Source organism: Balaenoptera acutorostrata, chromosome 11, assembly GCF_949987535.1.
Source record: "Balaenoptera acutorostrata chromosome 11, mBalAcu1.1, whole genome shotgun sequence".
In the NCBI taxonomy this organism is placed as follows: domain Eukaryota; kingdom Metazoa; phylum Chordata; class Mammalia; order Artiodactyla; family Balaenopteridae; genus Balaenoptera; species Balaenoptera acutorostrata.
In genome coordinates this window covers 97887095-97912059 of record NC_080074.1, presented here as the reverse complement: position 1 = coordinate 97912059, position 24965 = coordinate 97887095, and the positions used below count along the sequence as shown (strand labels likewise).

The window sequence follows — 24965 nt, the reverse complement described above, 5'->3', positions numbered from 1 at the left end:
GATTGCTCGCAGTTTGAGGAGTCTCTCCTTAACCTTGAGGCAATCTCAATAGGACTGACTCATACCATGGCTTAGCTAGTGGCCTCTGACCTCTGGTTCCTACAGTCTTGACCTTGGTCAGATACCATCTTGACCTCTGGAAAGAACTGTGCCCTGGGCTACTGTTTTATTGATTCTCCTCTCCACAAAATAACTGGTGTCTTTCAAGATTTGTTTTGTACCTTACACGCCTGAAGTTGAAGGTCATCTCTTCTGTAGTGAAAAAATAGCCATTTCCCCTGTGTTGTGCCGGATGTGAGGGTCCAGGCTGGAAGACTAGCTCTCCTAGGTTCTGTCCCTAGGTTGTTGTTTTTTTTTTTTGCTGATTCACAAGGGCATTTAATTTCTCTCTCCCACCTTTTTTAGATCTGCAAAATAAAGAGGGGATTTCATGAACATATTATGTGCTATGGGGCGGGGGGATTTTTCTGTGCAAGTGAAAATGAGTATTGATGCAAGCACAGGACTTGCTGCCAGCTTCAAGGGGTGCATTTTACTCTCTCTGGAAAGAGACCAGCAGTAACGACAGAAACGGTACATTTGACTCTGACCGTACTTGACAGCCCCTTCCCTTACCATCCTGAAAAACACGCTCCACCATTTAAGGGGTCAGCAGCAGGCTTTCGGCAAAGCCTGTGGCTTACACATGTCTTTGTAGGCCTTTGGGATTGCGGTGAGAAAACCCTACCCCTCTCTTGCTTCCTGATACCTTGGCATTTGGGAGGTGTCTGGAAGGAAAAGTGGCAGAAAAGCAGCATAACCTGCTTGATGAGTCTTATATAAACAGAGGAAGTCCAGTAAGGCTCCTGGTCTGGAATTGCTAAACTCAAAGAGGCCAACGTACTGTGTACAAAAGTACAAGTCACTAAGGCTCCCAGGAAGCCCACATGCAGGCAGGACCCAGGGTTCTAGGGACTGAAGGTCCATCGCAGCACAGGGAGAGAGCTGAGTTCAATGACCGTGGACTCTTTGGTGAGGTGGCATCATTACCTGGACGGGCCGTGTTGCTGGGTGGACGTCTGACAGTGTTCGGGCTCTGCTTCCCATGACCCTTCATGTCAAGTCCTCTAGACTTCATCCTATGGGTGCAGATACTGGTGTCGGCAGTTCTCTCTACTCAAGAACGTGGCGGGATTTGTGTGCTTGGTTCCATTTCCCCCTTTTGTTTTGGAGGGTACGGCAATCAGCGCATTAGAGTGGAAGGGGACGGAGAGAAAGCCTCTCCCAAGGGTCCTCTGTGGGCTACCATTTGGCCTTCCCTAGAAAATTACTTTATATTCAAATCGTGCTTCTAGGAGATTAGAGGAGGTGGAAGAGTGCCTTTCTCAAATGTGGGTAGAGGGCAGCTTTAAGCTGTCCTTGTGAGTAGGGGAAACCATTGACATGCTCCCTGGTGTAACCCCTTCCTTGACTTACACCCTTTCATTCTAGGCTGAGTGCCCCCTGTGTATTGGGTGACGCAGAAAAGGAGAAAGTGAGGCTGCCTTTGGGGCACTGCTGCTCTTTGTGATTGGGAAGGACTGCCCTGGAGAAATGATTTAAATGTGAGGTTTTATGTTAGGGTGGCTTGCTTTCTCCATTACAATAAGAAGAATCAGGATTAAGTCCAAAACCCAGCTTTTGATCTTCGGGTGACTGTGAAAACTAAAATGAAAATGTATTCTCCTTATTCAGCGTTGTATTCTCGGCACCTGTCACGGTGTTTAATGACAACAGAAACTTTTTTATTGAAAATACAACTAGATGGCTGAGTGCGTGGGTGCTACTTAAGTGTAAGTATTTGTTTTCTCTAATCACATGGTTTTCTACTTGCCCAAAATTATATGTACAAAGAATTTAGGATGCTTATGGAGAAAAAATGAGGGCTATTTGTTTCTCCACAATATTTCTATCTGACAGCAAGAGCTGGCTAAACTTTCGAAGTCTTTGGAGGCTTAGAAATTCCCCACTGTTATTCTTATGAGAAGAAAGAACGGTTTTGTTTTTTTTCTATCTTCTTGGCCAATAAGGAAAAGCAAATTTCAGAAAAACATGGGACGGAACAGGAAGTGTTTAGAGATTTAGTCATACTTGTTAGGTATGAAAAAGCCCCACTGCATTCTCATATTGTTTCTTTTATGGACTTAACACTTCCTACTTTGAGAATACCTTCCTCCCCCAGGGCTCAAGGCTGTTTACGGTCATTAATCTTCATTTCGCCTCTTTTTGTAAAAACCTGAAATGTTAACTACCGCTTAGCTGGTGTCATACCAGCTCAAACGTCCAGCTAAATGCATTTTATCTACATGGGTCCATTAGCTCGGTTGAGAATGTGGCCCTACTTAAGGCAATAGGGAGACCAATTTGTCCTGGTTTCTCTGGGACTTTCCTGGTTTTAGCCTTGAAATCCCACATCCCAGGGATCACCTCCACCCCAAGGCACCCAGGATGGTGCATCATCCAAGAGAGCAACCGTGAGGGTCACCCTGCGTAAAGAGACATCCTTCGGCCTTGCAGTCCTAACCTTCAGCCAGGCCTGGTGCCTTAGAAATGACCTAGAAGGTACTGTGTGAGCAGTGCAGTGCACACCTTTAATGCCACTTGGTAGAAGATTCAAAGCACACGGCCATGGCATCAGGGAAAGTCGCGATAAGTAGGGATATCTTTGTGTCTACAAGTTAAAAATTCTGCTTTCTTGGTTGTGGTTTGTTTTTTGTTTTTTTCCTCCTGTCTACCCTTTTTCTCTTTACAACAGAATATGGTGAAAAACGAAAACAAGAACTGATCACTACCTGATTTCTGAAACAAGAAGTGTGATTGCAGATACTTCTGTTGGTCTCAGATTTTCCATCTGAAAAATGAGGTTGCTGGTCTCGATTTCTAGGGTCCCTTTCTGCTCAAACTTGCTGTGAGGAAAGAAGCAGGAAGTAGGGAGCCAGAGAGGGCAGAAAGAAAATGGACTCCATGTCCTTCACTAAGCTCTACTCACAAGGAGGACAGTTTCCTTTCAGTATAAATCTCTCCACCCCTTCTTCTTCTTCATCTGTTGTTTGAATGTGCTGCTTTTTCAGGCATGGGCAGCTGCCCTGGTTCTCTGGCTGTACCTGACACACAGACATCCCTTCCCCTTCCTGCCTCTGGGCAATCTAAAGCAACTCTTGTTCTCCCAACACCCCGACACTGGGCCTAAATACATGATCCCAGATGTCAGCATATGCTCTTTTCTATTTAAATTGCTCGACTACACGTTTGCAATCGCCTTGTGAACCACTAGGACTTTCTAAAACTTTCTAATCTATTTCTTACCATCTTATCTTCCCTGAGTCCATGGTACCACTTTTAATTTTGCCAAAGATCCTTACTCCTCATTTTGGGGGAGAAAATGTAGAATCATGGCTTTGGAATTTGACCTACCTTGATTCCGATTCTAGCCCCACTTTGTCGTGTGACATTGGAAAAACCAGGTTCTTTTAGCTCGCTGAGACTTGGTGTCTTCATTTATGAAACAGAAGGGTATCATATCTTAAGGTGCTGAATATATTTGATTGACCTCTTCATTTTCCCTTAGCCCATGCTCCCTGACACCTCACCTTGTTTCCATTCTTTCCCTTCTGTTTAATTTCAGAGGTTACAGAACAGGTGTGTGTCACAGGTAGCGTGAGTGCGTGCTGATTGAGTAAGCACACCAGGCCCGCCTCCTGACAACTCATACTGGGCTACACTGCCCCTGAATGTTTATGCAACCAGCTGGGAAGGAGGTGGCATTAGCAAGAGCCAGTACCTCCATGCAAGGAGCGAAATGTGCTCGTTATTAGAGCAACACCGGCGCTTCCCACACCACCCGCCCTGTGCTCCGTGATCCTGAAGAGTTGATCCGCGAATCCAGGTGCAGCTGATGCTGAGAGGCGGCCGCCTGGCCCGACCCTCACGGCAGGCGGCTGGGAAAGCTCTGCTCAGCAGACGGCTCGGCTTGACGCTCCAGCTGTAGCCACTCACACGCTCCACCAAAGAAGCAAAGGCACGTTTTCTCTTTGGGCAGAGCGTGGGTGACAGTGTCACAGAAAGTACATTGAGATCTCTCTCCTCGAGTTATCTACCCAATCCAGAGACAGGGGTTGTCTGATCGTCCTAGGGCACGCAGACCTAGCAGTGGCCACTTCCGCTTATTGCAGCATCTTTATTGGAATTGAGTCTTTTGATTTCCTTTTTCCCTATTTTTTTCCTGCTTGAAAACAGATGGTTTGCAAAGGCACTTGATAGTGACTTAAGCTCTCTCATGGACAGTAGTTTTACATGACCATTTGTGTCTTTCATCACACAGTCCTCTGTGTAATTATGTGATATCTTGAGCCTACCACAGATGGAGCCCCTAAGCCACCTCAAAAATGACCATCTTTGTATGTCCTAAAGATTTACCACCACGCTGGCACATGTTCTTGTCATTGATGCTTGTTAAGCTTTTTATGTTCTAGGCCCTGTGCTGAGTTCTAATGTGTTTTCTCCTTTACAACCTTTTGAGATAGATGGAACCAGTGTTATCATTATCCCATTTTATAGATGAAGAAACTGAGGTTTGGGGAGATTAAGTCACTTGTCCAGAGTCATGCAGTAAGTGCAGGAGCCGAGATTCAAAACAAGCCTGAGTATCTCCAAGCTATAGCTCTTCACCACCACCATCTATGCTCAAAAATATTTTTAGAACTGGATGGAGAAACCTAAGGGAAAGGAAAGCACGGTCCCTAGATTTTAATGTCTTTTGTGATAACCATACGAAATCTTTCGTCTCTTTCAAATGTCATTGAAATGAAACTTGAAAGGCTCCATTTTTCATCTTCTACTTAGTAAGAATGGGCAGGTGTCTTGGTAGTTTGTGACGTGTGTCGCGAAGCTGGCCCCTTGTAGTGACGCTAGTTTCTGCTTCCAAGCCTCCTCCTTCCTTCCAGCTCCTTGTGTACCAGTGTTTGTCTGCTGCCTAGGCCACCTGCCCCTCCGTGGGTGTTTGTAGGCCCCCCTATGTTCACACGGCAACTTCTACTAAAAGCACCTTCCCCCCAACATTGGCACAGATCGGGGGTCGTGGACCTCTGATTGAATAAGCCTCAGGCTTCTTGACGCCCATGTGAGCTAGGGCTAAGGGAGATGGTCTTTGGAGTATTTCTTTTCTTTTCTTTTTTTTTAAAAAATATTTATTTATTTATTTATTTGGTTGCACCAGGTCTTAGTTGTAGTAGGTGGGCTCTTTCATTGTGGCAGGTGGGCTCCTTTGTTGCAGCTCTCGGGATCCTTGGTTGTGGCTCCTGGGCTCCTTAGTTGCGGCTCTACAGCTCCTTAGTTGCGGCATGCAGACTCTTAGTTGCGGCATGCAGACTCTTAGTTGCGGCATGCGTGTGGGATCTAGTTCCCTGACCAGGGATCAAACCCGGGCCCCCTGCATTGAGAGTGTGGAGTCTCTTCCAGTGCACCACCAGGGAAGTCCCTGGCGTACTTCTTAGGGAGATCAGAGTTGGTGGGTCACCTAACGTGATTTCTAGAATAGTATGGATGGGGTAAGGCTAAAATCACCTAACATGATTTCCAGAATAGTATGGATGGGGTAAGGCTAAAAAAGGGCAGACCCATACCAGCACCCAGATATCCACGTAAATGTGTCTCCTTCAGAGTTTCAAAAGTAGTCACTTAAAAGACAAAACATTTCCTTGAATTGTACACCCCTTGCTTGGTGCCAAGGAAGAAAGGACCTAGGTTTTGCTGTCTGTAGGCTCTGGGTTCAAAGACTGGCCTGTAACTTATTACCATTATGTAAGCTATGCAGTGTTGCTGAATCCCAATTTTTTTAAGTCTTTTTAAAATGGGGATATAAATGTCATGCTTATTTGATTGCTGGGAAATTTCAGTGAAATGTGATACGTGTCTGTTACATAAGGGTTGACAGTAAATAATACTTTCTTTTCCTTTCCCCTTAAGTCATCTTTTCCCCTTTAGACATTAAGTTCCTTAAAGAAGACAGAGTTTTTTTTTTTCTTACTCATCTCCATAGTCTCAGCATCTAGCAGTACCAGACATGTATTTGTTGATTCAAAGAAAAATCTTTCAGAAAGGTCTTCAGACCATTTGTTCACGCACTCACCAATCGTTAGTCGTGTATGAACAGTGTATCAGGCACTGTGCATGGAGGAATTCAGTCAACAGCACAGACACAGTCTGTGTCCCCACTCTTTTCTAGTCTAGCTGGGAGAGAAACATTTCACAGATAATTAGAGCAATGCACAACTTAGGGCCTTGAGGTGGGAGTTAAATTTTGGACATAGCTGTAATCATTTGGCATCAAGTCCAATGAGTAAGGCTTCCCAGCAATACTTGAAACTGTTCTTGGTCAGGTCCAAGAAATAGCAATAAACTGGTACCTGTAGTTGCTTCTGAACGTCCCGAAAGAGGTGTCTTTAAAGTATTTTTGAGGAATGATGGCAGCATTGGGATGAGTATAAGCACATTATTAAGTCTCTTTCTCTCTCTCTCTCTCTCTCGAGGCAGCAGAGGTGATGAGATGGGATCCTTGGAGGGAAGGTGTTCCAGGAACATGGACCGACCTGGAATAAGGCCTAAGAACAAGTCACGTTAACTGGGTAATAGGGCAGTGAGCATGTCTCCTGGAGAGGAGAAGAAAAGGAGAAGGGCAGTGCTGGCAGCTTGTAGCAAGATTTTTATGTAGACAGTTGGACTTAAAACTGTGTCCAAAAGTCACTAGATGGCCCTAGGGGAAAACACGGGACAAGAGGTGAGTTTGTGTTGGCATCGAGAAATGCACTGAGTGAGATTGTCTAATAAGGCTTATTCATTCATTCAGTAAATATGTAACGAGGGCTGCTATGAGCCAACAGGCACTGCCCTGGGTGTGAGGGACATGGTGGTGAGCAGGACGGGCAAGGCCCCCTGCTCAGGCCAAGTTTTCTGCCAATGACAACCTTCCCGTCTGGGTGAGAGGGAGGGCCTGGGGCTCCAGTGTGGTTTGGGGGTCTGAGAAGCACGTGAAGGTGAGATAGACCCCCAGCCGTGGACATGGACACAGGAGAATGAAAGTCCAAGCTGCAGCAAATCATCGACCTCAAAACAAGGAACTGTGAAGGAGGAGACCTAGATCCAAAGTCAAGGGCAAGGTCTGCTGAGGACGTCAGGCAAACATGGGCTGGAGAGACTTGACCTGGCACAAGGCAGGATGGGAAGTCCCAAAGGGGGACCCACAGCTGAGTCTCTGGATGGGGAGAAAGTGCTAAAAGCTCTGGGTTAGGACAGTAGAGTAAAAAACCTACAGTCAGCTATAAAATGTTTTCTAAACACCCTTGAACTAGAAAGCGCATATTGACAGTGGTTTGAACTGAGTGGGATTTTTGTTTAGGTCTTAGGATACTCAGGGCCATTCAGAGATTCCCAACTTAACCAGTGTTTGTCCTGTGATCTGGATGTAACGCACTCGAGGCCAGCCTCTAGAAATTAGACTGATGTAGTTTTCTAGTCTGAACTGAGGAAAATTGTACCCGTTCTTCTCTTTCCAATGATCTGATGTCTAATGTTCGTACATAAAAGGGTATAAAGTAGTGAGACAGTGTGTATTAATTTTTTTCTTTTTTTTTTTTTGCTCTGGATGAAAGGAATGGGCAAGTGAATCAGCACGAGTCTTTGGACCTCGGTCTGAAAGCTCTGGAAACCATGGCATAAGAATAATAACATCATGGTTGCCATGGCCTTTTTACCTATTTTAACTGAATCAATTTACTCAGAACCTTATCAATCAGTGAGCACAATTGTCTCCATTTTGTAGCTGAGAAGACTGAGGTTCAAGTCTGCACCTCCCCCCTTTTTGTAGTTTTTGTAGTTTTAGAGGGAAGAATCAGTGTGGAGGATATGGAGGAGTGTTTGTTCAGGGTTCTAACTTATGTAGTTTTCTAGTCTTGCCAGTGGGGGAAAGCAGATAAGGATGGTTAGCACTGGTGAAAGGGTACGTACAAGTTTCGTTAAAACGGTAAGGTTAGTTTTAGTAAGAGGCTGAGTATTTGGGGGAAGGGGATGTGCCTTGTCAAAGGTCCTTATGGAACATTCTTCCGTTCAAGAAGGTCCTTCGGGTGCAACGTCGGTCACAGCCTAGGGAGCCTGTGTTCCTTTTCAACATCTGCTGTACCTACTGCGAGGAGTCACGTCAGGCAGGTGAGGGCGGGTCTGAACCAGACTTGCTCTCAAGGGATGTTGAATCATGTCTTTTACTCCTTATGGAGCTTTCCTTCTGCTTTAATTCTGTTTTCGCCTAATTAGATACACATTTCCTATGATGAGGGCAAACTATCTTTTGAGAAGTCTAAACCTCGATTTTATGGTTCAGAGTTCTAGATGGTAGAAATAATTAGTATTCAACCACGTGCCCCAGAGCTTTAGGAGTTACAGCTGGCTTGTATTTCTGGGCATCTCCTAAGGATTGTGGCCGAGTTCAGGAATGACCCAAATGAGGACAGGTTGCAATGCACAGTGACTGTTCATGTTGGGGAGGAGAGCTGAAACTCTGCAGAGTGACGTCCTGCACGAACTCGTTTTTCAGCTTCCAGGGAAATTGGTTGGGTAGTTAAAGGGAGAAAGAGAGAGAGACATATTGAGAGAGAAGAAGAAAGGAAAAGACTTGACCTGATGGAGCCTAAACTCCTGTGTATTTTTGCTGAGTGCTCAGAGCTCATTGTCTCTGAGTACAGGGGCAGGAAGGACCTCTAGCCCCTTCGTCCTTCTCTATAAATGGCTGTCAGTCTGGATGACTCTAATGACTGACTACTGCAATTGGAGAAATGAAGGACGAGGAACATGGGTCATCTGTAGCCCGTGTCCGTCCAGAGTTTAGGATGTTCCTGAAAGGATGTGCGATCGCGTCCCACCTCATCCTCCATTCACCCCCGTGCGGTGCTCGCTGCCCCAGGATCTAACCTGCTGTGTACGATATGGTCACTAGCAGCTCCATGAGGCTGTGAGCACTAGAAGTGGCTAGTGCAGTAGAGAAACTGAATTCTTGACCTATTTAGTTTTTTTTTTTTTTTTTAGTTAATTAATTTATTTTTTTTGGCTGTGTTGGGTCTTCGTTTCTGTGCAAGGGCTTTCTCTAGTTGCGGCGAGCGGGGGCCACTCTTCATCGCGGTGCGCGGGCCTCTCACTATCGCGGCCTCTCTTGTTGCAGAGCACAGGCTCCAGACGCGCAGGCTCAGTAGTTGTGGCTCACGGGCCCAGCTGCTCCGCAGCATGTGGGATCTTCCCAGACTAGGGCTCGAACCCGTGTCCCCTGCACTGGCAGGCAGATTCTCAACCACTGCACCACCAGGGAAGCCCTATTTAGTTTTAATCAATTTGAATTTTAAAATGTACTTGAGTCAGTTATTAAAAATCTTTAAAAATTTATTTGGAACAGCGTTGGGTGTGCGAATTTACCCTTTCGGCTGTAAATTCTGTGAACTATAAAGACAGATCAAGTATTTGCAGGGAAAATTTAGTGTCTGATTTGAACGGTCATGTAAACTAGACAGTAAATTTCAAGGACTTAGTACAAAAAAAGTAATATATCTCAATAGCTTTATATCTTGATTATATGTTGAAAGAATACTTTGGATATGTTGGGTTAAATGTAATATATTATTTAAACTAATTTCATCTGTCTCTTCTGCATCAACTAGAAAATGTTAAATTACACATATGGCTTGCATTATATTTCTGTCAAACGTGCTTGTCTAGATAATGCCTTAGGGCATCCATTGGAAGTGTGATTAGGACTTCCTATGGGAAGTTGCTAGACTTCAAAAGTTAGAGATACATTTTCCCCATTGTGTTACTGTGGTCTTTTATATGGATGGGTTTATGACAGTTGAGGGTTGGAAAATGGGTTTTAATAAGAGTAAGTTCATTGAGAAGATAGTTTTCTTCTGTTCATCAGAATGATATTCAAATGCTTTTCACCCACTCAGAAACCATGGATTCTCTTGAGAACAAAGAACTATATACTACATCAGTGCTTTGTCATTTGTGTCTGCCTGGTTCATTCACCTTGTCTTCAGGCAGAAGTCTTGGTGATTGTCAGCATAGATTTGATTGGCTTGTGGCAAGGAATATAAAGTAATACAACTAGAGAGGAATTCCATAGCAATAAAGGAAATATTAGCCTTTTTCTAAGCTCCTGTTTCAACCCTACAAGCTCCAAGTGATTTGTAGAGTCCGTATTTCAACTTTTGGTTAAACTTTCCAGATCTTCCTATTGATAGGTTTCAGTTGTTGGCAGCTCCATGTCGGAACTGTTGACACCACTGGTGAGGCTTGGCTAGCGATGCTGTAGCAGGCTTTCAGAGGGTAGCTTGCAAGTTGTTTCTGAAAGACGCAAAGAGAATTACAGCCCACTCGAGGACTTTCAACACCTGAGTGAATTTCAGATGATAAAGCCATCTTCATGCCACAGTTCTATCACTGTTTTAGAATTGTATTTTGCTTAACGGAAGAAGAGATAAAATACTAATAACATCAAGATGCTTGGAAACTGTTGAAATTTTTGTTTTATTGGAAGGACTTCGGTTTCCAGTGGCTTCTTTGGAGAATGTTTTTTATCAAGGAATGAATAAATAAATCAGCTAGGTTCTTAAGTGAGCTACCCTTCCCCTTAAGGGCCACTTTTTACGCAGTCTTTATCATGATGACCAAGAGTTTAAACAACACTAGAGACAGAAGGTAACTCCAGAGAAAGATGACATCTTTGGGTTTAGGACTCTGCTCCCTGCAGAGCAGTTATGGGATTCGTTCAAGAATCTTGTCAATCCTTCCACCTCAGTTCCTACATCTGTCAAGTAGGTTTTGTGCTGGTTTTGGTGACATGACTCCTAGGGGTGTTAGGAGGACATAGCAGCATGTCATGGAAGGACTTTCAACTATCTTGGTGAAGACCTTAGCGGGCTGGAGATTTCTACTAGTTTAGGGTTCCAAGATTTTATTAAGAAGTCAGCTGCTTGGCGGTCAAGGCCTTCCTCCAGGCTATAGTCAGTTGACAGTTCATGTGCAAAAATAAAGACCTAAGCGCTAGTAGCAAGGTTACTTTGGGGAAAAGACGCATCCCACTCGCCATTTTCGAGTGGCACACAGGCAGCCCTGACAGCCGTCATGGGGATCATGCATCTCACCTGGGGAAAAGAGGCTCCCCGAACTCCAAGCTGCTGGATGCTTGAGCCAGAAAAAGGGGGTCTGGGGCCTGAGCACATGAAGACAGACAGACCCTTCTGGGTGTGGGGAGGGGGAGGGAGGGCAATCCGGAAGTGGAATGGGTTTTCGTTCCCTCTAGCTTCTCCATCGTTACCCTCGTCTTGGCCCTGCTACACACGTCAAGTTCTTAGCCGGTGCTAAGAACATGAGCTCCAGGTGGAGCTCTGGAAAGTGAAGCTGAGCAGCCTCTCTGGGGGTGGGGCTGGGGGAACTCCAGAGGCAGTTGGGAGGGAAGAGGAACCACTGCAGACACACCTGTCTGGGGCACTTGTTCCTCTGTGGGTCAGGTAGTCATCAGGCAGGAACTTCCTGTATTACACCAATAATCTCTATTTTATGGTTAAAGGCAGAACAATAGCAATTTATTCAGGAGGGAAGGACAATTAGCAAATGGGTTAATAAGGTTTCTAAAAAACTACTGTGAAAGATAATCATTTAGCATGTGTCTGGATTTACTCTATTTATGTCTTGATTGAAGATAGTGATTCTCAGCCTTACCTCTCTGCATATTGGAATCCGATGAAGAGCTTTAAAAATATTGATACCTGGCTGGTTGACTTGTGTACTGGGATTTGTTTTTGTTTTTTTGTTTTGGCAATTAAAGACAATCTTTTAATTTTTTTATATTCTTTTTCATATTCTTTTCCACTATGGTTTGTTACAGGATATTGAATATAGTTCCCTGTGCTATACAATAGGACCTTGTTGTTTATCCATCCTATATATAATATCAATAGTCTGCCTCTGCTAATTGATAACTGGGAATTTTTTTTTAAAGCTTCTCCAGATGATTCTGATGTGCAGCCAAGATTCAGAATACCTGATTTAAAAAATGTATATTTCCCAAATGATTAGATGATCCTGAGTCCCTCAAGTATGTGGAAACTCAAGCATATTTTTCATGTACTGTCAAGCACAGTAGTTGGAATGAAGGCACAGGATCTTATGTAAAATAAATGATTAGTCTGAACAACAGGGCTACAAGAGCGCAGCGCATGAGTTTCTTTATTATTTCAAGCCGCTTCATATTCTGTTAATGACTGTTGTCATCACATATACACACACGCTTCTATATTTCATTCTCATTCCTGTCATTAAGTTTTTAGAATGCTACTAATGCTGGTAGCATTTCTCATAATAATAGTCACCTTGTCAGCAGAACTTGTTTTCAATCATCAGTTGTCCAAAAAAACCCCCAAACTCCCAGGTCTTTCTAACCACGACCACAGTGGAGGGAAGGACGCCTATTTCTGAGTTCCTGTAAGGAGTCATGTGTCTAAAGATCAGGGAACGTCTATGGTTTCTGACAAAGTATATAAGAAATTACTTGGCAGGATGGTTATTACTTCTGGAAAAGTTTTTCTAAAAGAGGAGATGCAGGTGCGTGACCCCCTTAATCAATGTTCAAGATTGTGTATTGGTTACTTCTGAGTTACAGAGGCTGCAGGTTGGGCAGGCAGATAAATTCTGCCCTGATTGTTCAGTCAGTCATATGTGAGGTCATGGTCCATCTTCAGTTGAGGTTTCAGTTAATTTCCCACTCTACACCATGAAGACGGGTTTAATTCTTACGGCACGCGTAAAAAGTAGTGCTTTATTTGGGACTTTACAAATTTCTCATTGTAATGATGCGTTGCATTTATAGAGAGCCTTTGTTTCAAGAAACGCGTAATATTTCACAAGCTTCATGTGACTTATCTTTAAAATAACATTATGCGATGGTAAAGGTTGGGTATTTTAATGCCAGTTCCTCAGACGGCATACGCTGAGGAGATGTTGACATTTGTTTTATGGTGCTTTTCAAGTATAGTGTTCTTAATAAGGTTTTGTTGAAAATTATATTGGTAGGAAACATTTTCCCAGAGACATGAATCTGTACCAGACCTCGTTTGCACTTGTTACTCTAGGTATAGTTTACAGGGCTTTTTCTATTTCTATTTCTTTGTCAGCCTGAAGCGACCCAGGAATTTTCTGATACATGTAGAGCAAGGGAATTCGTTCAACTTGACCCTGGCAATGGTTGTAACCCAGCCTTCTCCTTTCCTGATTGAGGTGTGTCGGGGTGGGGGGGGCGGGGCGGGGCGGGTTGTCTCCTGGTTCACTGGAAATGGGCAGCATCTAGTTAGGACCTTGCGGGACTTCACGGAGACTTCAGTGGGGCTGTTATTTTAGAGACTCTCTTCAGCATTTCTCTGGATTACCCTCATTTGAACTAGAATGCAAATCTTGCTCTGGTAGCCTGTTTTTAAAGCCTCACGTTTCTCATTCGGTGTGTGGTCCATTTCAGCTGTCGACATTTTGTAAAGATACATCACAGGACAAAAAGTCTTTTCAATTGTAAAGGGGGTCTGAGTTGCCTCCCTTCCAATCACCTCCAGCAATCAGCTGAGGGTGTGAGTTTAAAAGCTTCTCTTTCTCTCTCTTCCTTTTATAAGACTTTCATGTGCAGTCACTCACGAAAAAAATGAAGATGGACTTAAGCCCAGAGTGATGCTGTAACAGAAAGAGGAAAGCTGCTTGGGGATGGGGAGAACGTTTATGAGGCACGAGAAGGCAGGTGGAGAGGGAGGGAGGAATGTACAGGTTCAAAGCATCCCTTTGGGGCTCTTCTGCTGCTTCCACCTCTGGTCTCCACAGAAACCTGGCCCTCATCCTTTCCTCTGTCCCAATCTTAAGGTCCCATGAGTCCCCCGGGAGCTCATACCCAGGGGCACGGGCAGGTAGAACATGCCTGGAAGGTATCTCTCCTTTGCGGGGAGAAATTGAGAAGCTCTCTCTAATGGCGCCCTTGATACAACTAAATAGTAACACTCTCAGTTGATTACTCGTTAGCCCCAGGCAGGGACACTGCAGATTGGCTAATTGTAATAGCCAGACCATTAGAGCGAACAGCATTAATGGAGGAGAAAGCAGCTAATCAGGAGCCGAACTTGGCCTCACTTTGTTGTGGCCAGGATATAAGCTGCTGTTCATTTGAGTACGTGTTTCTTCTGCTGTTATAATTAGTTAGGAAGAAAGGATTCTGTGACCCTTTTTCAAAAGGTGGATCAAAAGCTTAGGGGCATTTGTGGATAAATCCCACAGCAAGACGGTGTTTTTCCCAGAGGTGACACCAGCTGGTTCTGTATGAAGTCTCACCCACCTTTCTTATACTGAAGCGACCCCACTGTCAGTAGGACATGCGCTTCTGGGGTTTCCAGTAGCGGTGATGTTTGTTGCCGAGCTCACCTAATCTCCACCTTAAAAGAAGTCATCTGTATCCTGGCAGGGATTAGGGGTGTAATCTGGGCCATGGGGTGGCGTGCATTTCATTTTCCCATCCAGGTCTAAAGCCTGTGACCTTGCCTCCGTCAGCACTGGGTTCCAGCCAAATGAGCTAAGCATCCTTCAAGCACAGACCTCCCTGTGAAACCACAACCTGGCATGAAAAGGAATCACAGCTTGAGATTCTGCTTACTACTACTCATGTCAGAAATATTTAAGAAATTCAGAAGAGAAAAAAAAAAAAAAAGATTCATAGCATCTCAGGGTTGGAAAGGATCTTAATTAAAATGTTTTAAAATTAGGGCAATAAAGAAATCTATTTGAGTTTTTGTCTTTGGTGCTTGTCTTCGAAAGGGTTGCTCCAAGTTGTAGATACTAGTAATTTTTCTAATTATATTGGGTAGACCCCTCGGATCGTGTGAGGGGCCTCTGGGGACCAGTTGATGGAGAAGGGGGAGAGTGGTCTTCCTGTTTTGTTCGGCTCTGTTCTGCCCACAATGTAATTAATAAGCATTGACTCGCCAGGAGATAGAAGATCACGCAGAAGCAGCATCTTGGACTTAGTTATAAGGCACCTTCAAGTTCTACTTGAGTTAATTCCCAGCGCAAGAACACCTTTCAGAGTCACCTTTCAGCCTCATCTTAAATTGGCTTTAAAGGGAGCAGTAATCAGACACAGATTCCTAGGGCACAGGTGTGTGTGGCCGGCCCCGCCCTCTGGGGGGCTAAGGGGAAGCCTTCGCTCTGCCTTATACTAGCCCTTCCACATTTGAAGACATCTATTTGGATCCTTTCAGTCTTTCCCCGCCGCAAGCCCCCTGAGTGCCTCCATCACCCATTCCTCATTTGCGAGAAGGGGAGGGTGCATCTTCAGACCCCTGGACCGGCGTCGTTGGATGGCAGCCACTGTGATTCCCAGAGGCAGACTCGCTCCTCCCGGGTTCGGAGCTCTGCCCACGAACAGGCCCCGAATAAACGTTGACGGGGCCTTTCCTCCTCACTGCTGCTGTTCGTCTCACCTGTATGTTCAGATCTGCTGCTCTTGGGTAAATGGGAAGGTGTTGAGTAAGGGAAATGGTTTTTGTGGTTGTCGAAGAAAATGTTGGAGAGAAAAGGAACATGGTTTTATTTAAAAATCCCCCAAGATGAGCTTTCAGTACGAGGTAGAGTCCTGAGAGGCGCCAGCAATCTGTAAACGCCCTGACGGCTCTGCTGACGGAGCCCCACAGGTAACACGCATCCCTGGATGGATTCTAGAGTCTACCCCCGCTCAGGGGCCACGCCAGGAGAACTCCCCTCGCGCGGTGCATTTAGTCCCCTTCCTTCAGGTAAAGGCACTGACGCCCTCCGTCTTCGTTCCCAGTAGCAGAAGCAACAGGCTTAAGACAGTCAGCACCCTGGCTCAGGGGCCTCCGTGGAGCGACCCTCGGGGACCCCACTGGAGTTCTGTGAGGAGTGAGGGCACAAAGCAATGAAATATTCCAAAGCTGCAGCTGTTCTTACAAGCTTGAACTTACCTCGTGGGAGTCACCATTAGTTGTGAAGCCATTGTTGACGGGCTGGCCCTACTTCAATGTAATTTCTTATGTCTCCTCTTTTTACCAGCCGTACCATCTCCCGAGCTGGTGACTTGAACAGATTGCTTCCCCCCTGCCATCTTCAGATCAGGTTCATCATTTGGAATGGGGGTCATGATGCCTTCCTTGCAGGGTTATTGTGAGTCTAAAATAAAATAAAGGCGTCGTGGGAAGTATATTCCAAGCGCTCCCTTAATGCTAGCTTCCCTCCCTGGTTGTCGCAATGACTGTGTTTTCCAACCAAGATTGGGACATATGTTCTGAGGAGTGTAAGTATTTATGTATGAGTACCCATATGTATTTATGGGTAAAGTGATACAGAATTTTTAAAATTAATTTTTATTGGAGTATAGTTGACTTACAATGTTGTGTTAGTTTCTGCTCTACAGCAAAGTGATTCAGTTATACATATACACATATCCACTCTTTTTTAGATTCTGTTCCCATATAGGTCATTACAGAGTATTGAGTAGAGTTCCCTGTGCTATACAGTCGGTTCTTATTAGTTATCTCTTTTACATGTAGTAGTGAGTATATGTCAATCCCAGTCTCCCAATTTATCCCTCCCCCGCCCTTTCCCCCTTGGTAACCATAAGTTTGTTTTCTACATCTCTGACACTATTTCTGTTTTGTTTTCAAATAGGTTCATTTGTACCATTTTTTAAGATTCCACATGTAAGTGATATCGTATGATATTTGTCCTTCTCCGTCTCACCTAGTATGATAAGCTCTAGGTCCATTCATGTTGCTGCAAATGGCAGTATTCCATTCTTTTTTATGGCTGAGTAATATTCCATTGTATATATGTACCACATCTTCTTTATCCATTCTCTGTCAATGGACATTTCGGTTGCTTCCATGTCCTGGCCAGAATTTTTAATATTGGGGCCATCTTAGAAATTCTAGGACTTAATGCTGGTAGAATTCGTAATGCCTGGTACAGGCCTTGGCTCCTAATGGATGCTTGATGAATGCTGAAAGATTTCATAACAATCATAGGGAGAACAAAACCTTAATGACATTTTACAGCAGTGCTTGATTGCACGGCCTATTGCTAATGCTTCTTTTTTTTCATCCAATTGTGCATCGATAACTTAGTTCTGGGCAAAAGAAAGACTTAAGGTGCTTTGACTTCATTGTATCTGTTTGATAGACACAATACGCTGTCTTCTGATTTAGGGTAGAGCAGCCTTAAGAAGGGGAGGAAAAGGACTGTCTATTTCAGTTCTAAGCATGTAGGAATCTACATAGTTCAGGTCCCAAACCATCTTCTTCAGTGCCCAAAAGCAAGAGCACTCCTTGGACAGGTGAAGCCAGGCTCGTCAGAAGATCCCCACGTCAGTGTGAATGTAGATTGTGGGGCGTACCCTCCCCCGCAAGGGCTGAATGGGTGTCTGGGTGACCAAGGGAGATAGCTCCAGAGACCAGGAGTGTAGCTCCTGCCCATCCTATTTTCATGGGGTACTCCCATTTTTCTTGCTGGAAATGACTGCAAGCATGTTAAAAGCCAAAGACCAATTGGGGGTGTAAACATCTGATGACTCAGCACCAACAGGGATGTTTCTCTCAGGAGAGGAGCTGGGCACTAAGAGGGGAACCGGCTCGGGTCACTTGTTTAGATGTCTCCTGGAGCCTCTGTGGGAGGGAAAGACAGCATCACAACTCTACTGCTGTGATTTGATGGACCTGGTTTTCTACTTCGCAATTCTTATTTGAATCCCTCACATCCTAAGCTATACTGTTCTCACCCCAGATCCTAAAGTACCCTGTTTCTTTCTCGAAAGCTGCGAAAGATATCGTGGACTGTGGCTGTGTGTAAATTTAGCAAAGAAGAGTGACGTTTGCATCTTTCTGCAAGTCCTTTAAGTTGATCTTGCTAAATTTGGGGGTGAACAAAATATTCAGTGTAGTTTTTCAAGTGAAAGAACTTGGCAATCAAGGGTGTGTTAGTTTAGGTTGTTGTGTATTCTGTTTGCACCCCTGGCACCAAAAACCTAGAAAACTGTGCAGCTCAGAATTCAGTCTTGTTCAGTTTTTTGGTGATGCGTTGCTTTTGCTTATTAATGAAAGCTTATTTAATGAAAGCCAAAGCCACCGCTTTGAATTATTCTGCAGCCAGAAGGGTGTAGTTAAATAATTGTGTATTCAGACTTCAGTTGAGTAAATCTCGATAGATAGTTTCCCATAGGAGAGATTTCTTCTTTTAGTCTACAGAAGATGACTGTAGTAGAAGCATCAGCTTTCCCAGGCAGCTTTCCTAAAAATCTGCAGGGTGGAAAAGAGAAGGAAATCCTTCCCTCAAAATATTGAATATTACTAGCATGACCACTGTACCTGTGGTGCCTACTGTTTCCCATTTTGTCTGGGTTGCTGGTTTTCAGTGCAGTGAAGGGACACCTAAGTGTAGCAGGATGAAAAGTGCACCTGCAGCATTTTTACTGTATTTCCTTGGGAAATGGTCCATGGGCACCACTGTTTCCATGACACTCTTTGTCCTCAAGACTTTACACAGGCTTCAGAAACCATCACTGGGGTAATCCTGGCATTCATAACGGGGATGGGGGCTATTTCTGGAAAAAGTTCCTAAATCATGGGCATCTCAGCTCTACAGTCAAGAAATCTTTGAAATTACCTCTAAACCGTCTTTTTGCAAGTACTGTTGTCCCTCGGTATCTGCAGGGGGGTTTGGTTCCAGGACCCCGAGGATACCAAAATCCACGGATGCTTAAGTCCCTTATATAAAATAAAATGGTGTAGTATTTGCATATAATCTGTACACATCCTCCCACATACTTTAAATCATCTCTTTATTACTTATACAATGTAAATGCTATGTAAATAGTTGCCAGCACATGGCAAATTCAAGTTTTGCATTCTGGAACTTTCTGAAATTTGTTTTCCCCTGCATGTTTTCAATCCGTAGTTGGTGAATTCCCAGATTTGGGGCGGTGGACTGTACAACCAGACTTTATTTCTGTTTTTCTCTATTACAGAAATGCCTTATCTTTATTTCCAGAAGGTTAGTATTTAATGGTCAGTAAGCTCTAAATTTCTCAGCCTTTCAGCTTTTTCAAAGAGTTAGTGACGTAAAAACAAACGTGTAAACGCGCTGGGGGATCCCCATGATTTATAGAAGCTCTATATTAAATAATTTTGAAAAGGAAAGCCTTTTTTGGTGATAATAATATTCAGTTTTTATCTCTTGTCCGTAAAAGGCAGCCATGGGGTGGGCGTGGAGGAAGGAGAAACGCCACTCTCCTACTGAACACAAGACATATAAGCTTGGTTTACGTAGTAGTCACAGGTTCTAAGCAGTTGGTTTAAAAATGAGCAGAATTATTAAGTATTATTAGAGAAATGCAAATCAAAACTACAGGGAGGTACCGCCTCACACTGGTCAGAATGGCCATCATTAAAAAATCTACAAATAACAAATGCTAGAGAGGGCATGGAGAAAAGGGAACCCTGCTACACTGTTGGTGGGAATGTAAATTGGTGCAGCCACTATGGAGAACAGTATGGAGGTTCCTCAGAAAACTAAAAATACAGTTGCCATATGATCCAACAGTGCCACTCCTGGGCATATACTCCTGGACAAAACTATAATTCAAAAAGATACATGCACCGCTACATTCATAGCAGCACTATTCGCAATAGCCAAGACATGGAAGCAACCTAAATGTCCATTGACAGATGAATGGTTAAAGAAGATGTGGTACATATATACAATGGAATATTACTCAGCCATAAAAAAGAATGAAATAATGTCATTTGCAGCAACATGGATGGACCTAGTGATTATCATACTAAGTGAAGTAAGTCAGAAAGAGAAAGACAAATACCGTATGATATCACTTATATGTGGAATCTAAAATATGACACAGATGAACTTATCTACGAAACAGAAACAGAGTCACAGACACAGAGAACAGACTTCTGGTTGCCAAGGGGGGTCGGGGAAGGATGGATTGGGAGTTTGGGATTAGCAGTTGCAAAAACTATTATATATAGAATAGATAAACAACAGGGTCCTACTGTATAGCACAGGGAACTATATTCAATATCCTGTGATAAACCATCATGGAAAAGAATATGAACAAGAATGTATATATATGTATAACTGAATCACTTTGCTGTACAGCAGAAATTAACACAACACTGTAAGTCAACTATACTTTAATAAAATAAATTTTTAAAAAAATGAGCAGCCTTAGATGGGCACCTTGTGACCCTTCATGATCGGGGATAGAGCTCACTTTCAACAGTGTGCTTGTAGCAGCCCTAACTCCGCATTCCATTTAACGTTTTGAAAGCTTTTCTATAATGGTTAGTAACATTTACATTTCATCCCTTGCCTGAAACTATTTTTAGCCTTATTTTCTCCTTCCAGAGCTTTGTGCTGCTCTTCCAACCCCCCCCCCCCCAGAGGTATTACAATTGGCCTTAGAAATGGCAGTGTTCCCTTTTCTTCCGCCCGTTGGTTTGATAGGTGGCGTCTGCACATTTGAGAGCAGCGTGTCTCCTTTTTCAGCATCTAAACAATAATATAACCACATCACGGCATTTTTAGTCACATCATTGACCTCTGCCGGCAGTGTATCCCCCTCCAACGCTTGAATGCATTAATGTCACTGTCGGCAGCATTTTAATTTAATTAGAGCAGTGGTTATAATCCTCTTGGGGAAATCGTTATTCCCCTCTGTAATGTTGAAATAAAACACCTCTGGTTTTCATCCGACTGACAGTTTGCTCTCGAGGTGAATGCGCTGTAAGCGGGTACTCCCCTTCCCTTCCTTGGGGTTGGACCAGAGGGGCAGTTCTGAGAATAAAGAGGTTTCCGTTACTGGGGGGAATCGGATGTTAGTCTCTTTAAGCCCCTCTGCCTGGACGTCTCCATCGGAGACAGCGGTGTTTTCTTCATATTTCTAACTGCTGATAGTCTGATGATTGTGCCACGGTAGATGTTAAGTGCATGGTTAGAATAACAGATTTTAAAATGAGGACCACATGAGTCACCCTAGAGATTGACAGAGAGACAAGGGACATAAGTCTGGTGGGCGATGCCCAGGTGTGTGCTTGCTTCTCCTCGGAAAGGAGCCCACACGCCGGACGGCATCCTTTCCGGGGTCCCCTGAGTGCTGTGCTGGCTGCTAAACCCAGGGTCACGGTAGTGTAACAGCCGCTAGCAAATTGCTCAAGACCCTAGAAGCACATTTTGCTTTTCCCCCTCTTGGTCAAGATACCCACCCTTTCTTTTGTTACTGACAAATCTCTTCATTGAAACCTTTGAAAAGCGCTTCCCATCCCAGGCTTAGGGTGTCGCAATGTTGCTGAGCGGAATCCATCATCAGGAGTGAGAGGCATTCAAGTTCCACAGTCACTCGGTGTCCGGCCTTCTCTTTACAGGTTTCATCGTGAAATAGCGAGGTTGTCTTCATCTGGAATTGTTTGGACGTGGGGGGGGTGGGTGTGGCGTAAAAATCCGAGAGCAAGCCCTGAAGTGTGGCGTTGAGTGTAGCAGGAAGGACTGGGAACCACACACAAATGTAAACACACAGGGGGCTGCCTGCAAAGAAAGTACAGTGAAAAGAAGGTGCAACACAACGATGATTTAGCAAGTCAGAATATATACATTCTAAAGGTGATACCTAGCTTGACTCTTTTTTTTAAAGTATTTACTTATTTATTTTTGGCTGTGTTGGGTCTTCGTTTCTGTGCGAGGGCTTTCTCTTCTTGCGGCGAGCGGGGGCCACTCTTCATCGCAGTGCGCGGGCCTCTCACCATCGCGGCCTCTCTTGTTGCGGAGCACAGGCTCCAGACGCGCAGGCTCAGTAGTTGTGGCTCACGGGCCCCGTTGCTCCGCGGCATGTGGGATCTTCCCAGACCAGGGCTCGAACCCGTGTCCCCTGCGTTGGCAGGCAGATTCTCAACCACTGCGCCACCAGGGAAGCCCTAGCTTGACTCTTTTATCAGCAGGCTGGAGGTCTATTTCCCCACGAAATAAAGTAAAGTCTGCCTTGAGGGCTCCATCCTTGATGGAGTTGGTGAGGGTGAGGGAGCGGGGAGAGGTGGCCTCACTCCTGTGGACTAGTTATAGGCTCTTGTAAGTTTCTCCTTGCTTTAAGAGAAAGTCACCGTCTTAGGAAATGCCGTCTTCTTTTTTTCTCACACTCATGGCATGCCATTTGAAAGCTCTCTGGCTGCACCGTGTTTTCTTCATCAACAGTTTCAGTTCTGCAAAAACCCTAACAAAACAGAAAGCTATTTCTGGGAATAAAGTAACGGTAGATAAAGATATCGAGATGTATATTGGGACTTGGGTGGCAGTGGGGTGTTATTCAAGGGTTGAAGTGTATGGAGAATTTGTTAAACTAGAAAAAGACTATGTTTAAAATGTTTAAAAAAGCCTATCTCACCTTGAAAAACCCCTAAACAGATTTCGTATGTTTCCCATATGTGTGTTTATGTCTTTGACTTTTTCACCTCAAAAACCCCAAGCCAAACACCAAAAATATAACTCCTCCTTAAGTTAGAGTTACTCAGAGTATGTGTGACGTTTGGTAAAGTTCAAGAAAAGTGAAGTTGAAGGTTTTGCCTCTGGGTGACCTTTCACAGGACGTCTCCATTGATCCAGAAATGAAATCTAGGGTGTATGTGTCTGCCCTTAATTAAGAAATTCACCAGGAAACTTTAGGATGTATGTTTAAACAGAAATATTCCAAAGGCCCTAGTTGCCGGTAGAGGATGCCTCAGGGAAGGTATTGTGATTCCATTCGGAAATTACAAAAATATGTATATATTCATTTAAAATCGAAACTTCCTGCCACAGCTGCCAAACTTTCCAGGTTATGAGCAGAAGAGAAGCTTCAGTTTGGTTACAGGGCTGGGGGACTCCCCTGCTTCCCTTTGCATATTTGATGGAGTATAAAATGTTAGAGAACTCTTTCCAAAACGTAAACACCCCTTTCGTTTTATTTGAATCTGTGATTTTCTTTTGCTCGATTTTTGTTTTCACAACGGCATGTTACCGATCTCCTCCCGCCCCATCTTATTTTTGGACCATGTGTGTCCCACTTTACTTTGCCCTGTTAAACCACAGAAACTAACAGAAGTTGTGTTTATGTGTGGACTGCAAGTCAAACTAGTTGGTATTCGTCGATCTAAGATGCAAATTGCGCTCCTCTCCCCGCTGTACACCATAGTTGGTTTCTTGCCATTAGTTGCCACGTTTTTAACTTAAAACTAATCCTTCCCATCCCATCCAGTTGTTTTAATTGATCTAACAAACGCCGCCTGTTTGAATTTAAACAGTGGATGTGCTGGGTCTCCCCTCCCCCTTTCCTTGTCAGTTGAGTAAGAATCTTCTATTAAACCATACTTCCTTAAATGCAGGTTATTCTTTGCATGAGCCCTGAAATGCTTCAGAAGGAAAGGAATTATTGATTCTCAGATGGAGCATGAGGGGACAAGGAGATAACTGTTGATGTGGCAGATAATTCCCTGCGATGAAGGGAAAAATGAAACACTGGAGATTTTTGGTGGTGGTAGCTGTGTCATGAGATAGGTAGGTGATAGACAAATCTTGCTCGCAGATTTATTAACTAAAATCTCGAACTTATAAGCCATCACTTTGGGCTCACCTCTCATTGGATCTGAGTGTGGAATCCTACTTTGATTAGAAGATGGGGATATTGCCAGAGAAGAGGGAAGGTGGTTTTAATGTATTGGTGACGTTAATTATGTGACCGGAAGAGTAATTTTTGAGAGAGGAGTCTTTAACGCCATTCTCTTAGACATATTGTTTCATTCCCTTGGTCTTGCCTCCCCTCTTTTTACTGGAACAAACAACTAGTACAGAGAGAGAGAGAGAGGAAAAAAAAAAGGACACCTATTTAGCCGAGTGCAAAGGAAAAGCCCGATTTTAAACCTTTCCCGCGTTTTGTTACAAATCCCTGATGCTGGCGATCTGAAAGACAGCTGCACAGAGTGTCTAGAGAGGGGACCAGCGCCCAGACGCCCCGAACCCGCCCCCTCGCGGATGTCAACCCTCAGTTCCAGGCTTTCATTGTCTTTTTCCCCCCTCCCCTCTTGCTGCCCTTCTTTTTAACAGCAGGAACGGATTTCATATACACCCCCCGAGAGCCCGGTGCCCAGTTACACTTCCTCGACGCCGCTTCATGTGCCAGTGCCCCGAGCGCTCAGGATGGAGGAAGACTCGATCCGCCTGCCCGCGCACCTGCGTGAGTGTTCGCGCGCCCGGGGATGGACGGGGGGGATTGGACGGGACGGACGGACCGACAGCCGGACAGAAGGATCGACCGCTGTTGGGGCGGGGGGCGGGCCGGGGAGGCGGGGCTGCAAGCCGGGCAGAGGCGCGCTCTGAGATGGTTTTCCCACGACCTCCCGAAGCTGCTTTGGCATCGTTCGCCCCCTCCCACCTGCAAATGGCTTTGAAAAGCTTGAGCTTCCTGGCTGTCATTTCTCTGCGTGTTCATTTCGTCTCTGACTATGACATACTACCCGCTGCAGCTCAGCAGGGCGTCGGGGCCTCCACACTTGTGCTGCTGGGGCCAGGCTCCAAAGCACCCAGCGCCTGTCCTTTCCTTTCTGTCTTTCTTTCTTGAGCTGCCACCCAGCCCCGATGATCCGGCATGCCGAGCGCAGCCGGGGAGAATGCATCACCTGATTGCCACCCTGGTCGCGGTGTCCAAGAAAATGCCAGGTTCTCTGGCTTGACAGCCTCAGGGCACGAGTCCGGGTTATGGAGGACATGACATGGCAGGGCGGGGGTGGGGGTGGGGGTCACCTTGGCCCTTCCCTAGTTGATTCCTCATGACTTGAATGGTG

At 44.7% G+C, this 24965-nt stretch overlaps 1 protein-coding gene across 4 annotated transcripts in view; it reads left to right on the top strand.

Moving 5' to 3' along the window:
• The window catches only part of ETV6 (ETS variant transcription factor 6), a 240232-nt gene that overhangs the window by 76740 nt on the left and 138527 nt on the right, over nucleotides 1-24965 (top strand). For 2 of the 4 annotated variants that reach the window (XM_007196063.2, XM_007196066.3), the window contains exon 2: nucleotides 24229-24358. In XM_007196063.2, the coding sequence (XP_007196125.1) occupies nucleotides 24229-24358 (130 nt within the window). Of the gene's footprint in view, nucleotides 1-23510; nucleotides 23683-24228; nucleotides 24359-24965 lie in introns of all 4 variants that reach the window. The other 2 variants (XM_007196065.2, XM_007196064.2) reach the window with 2 other exon arrangements.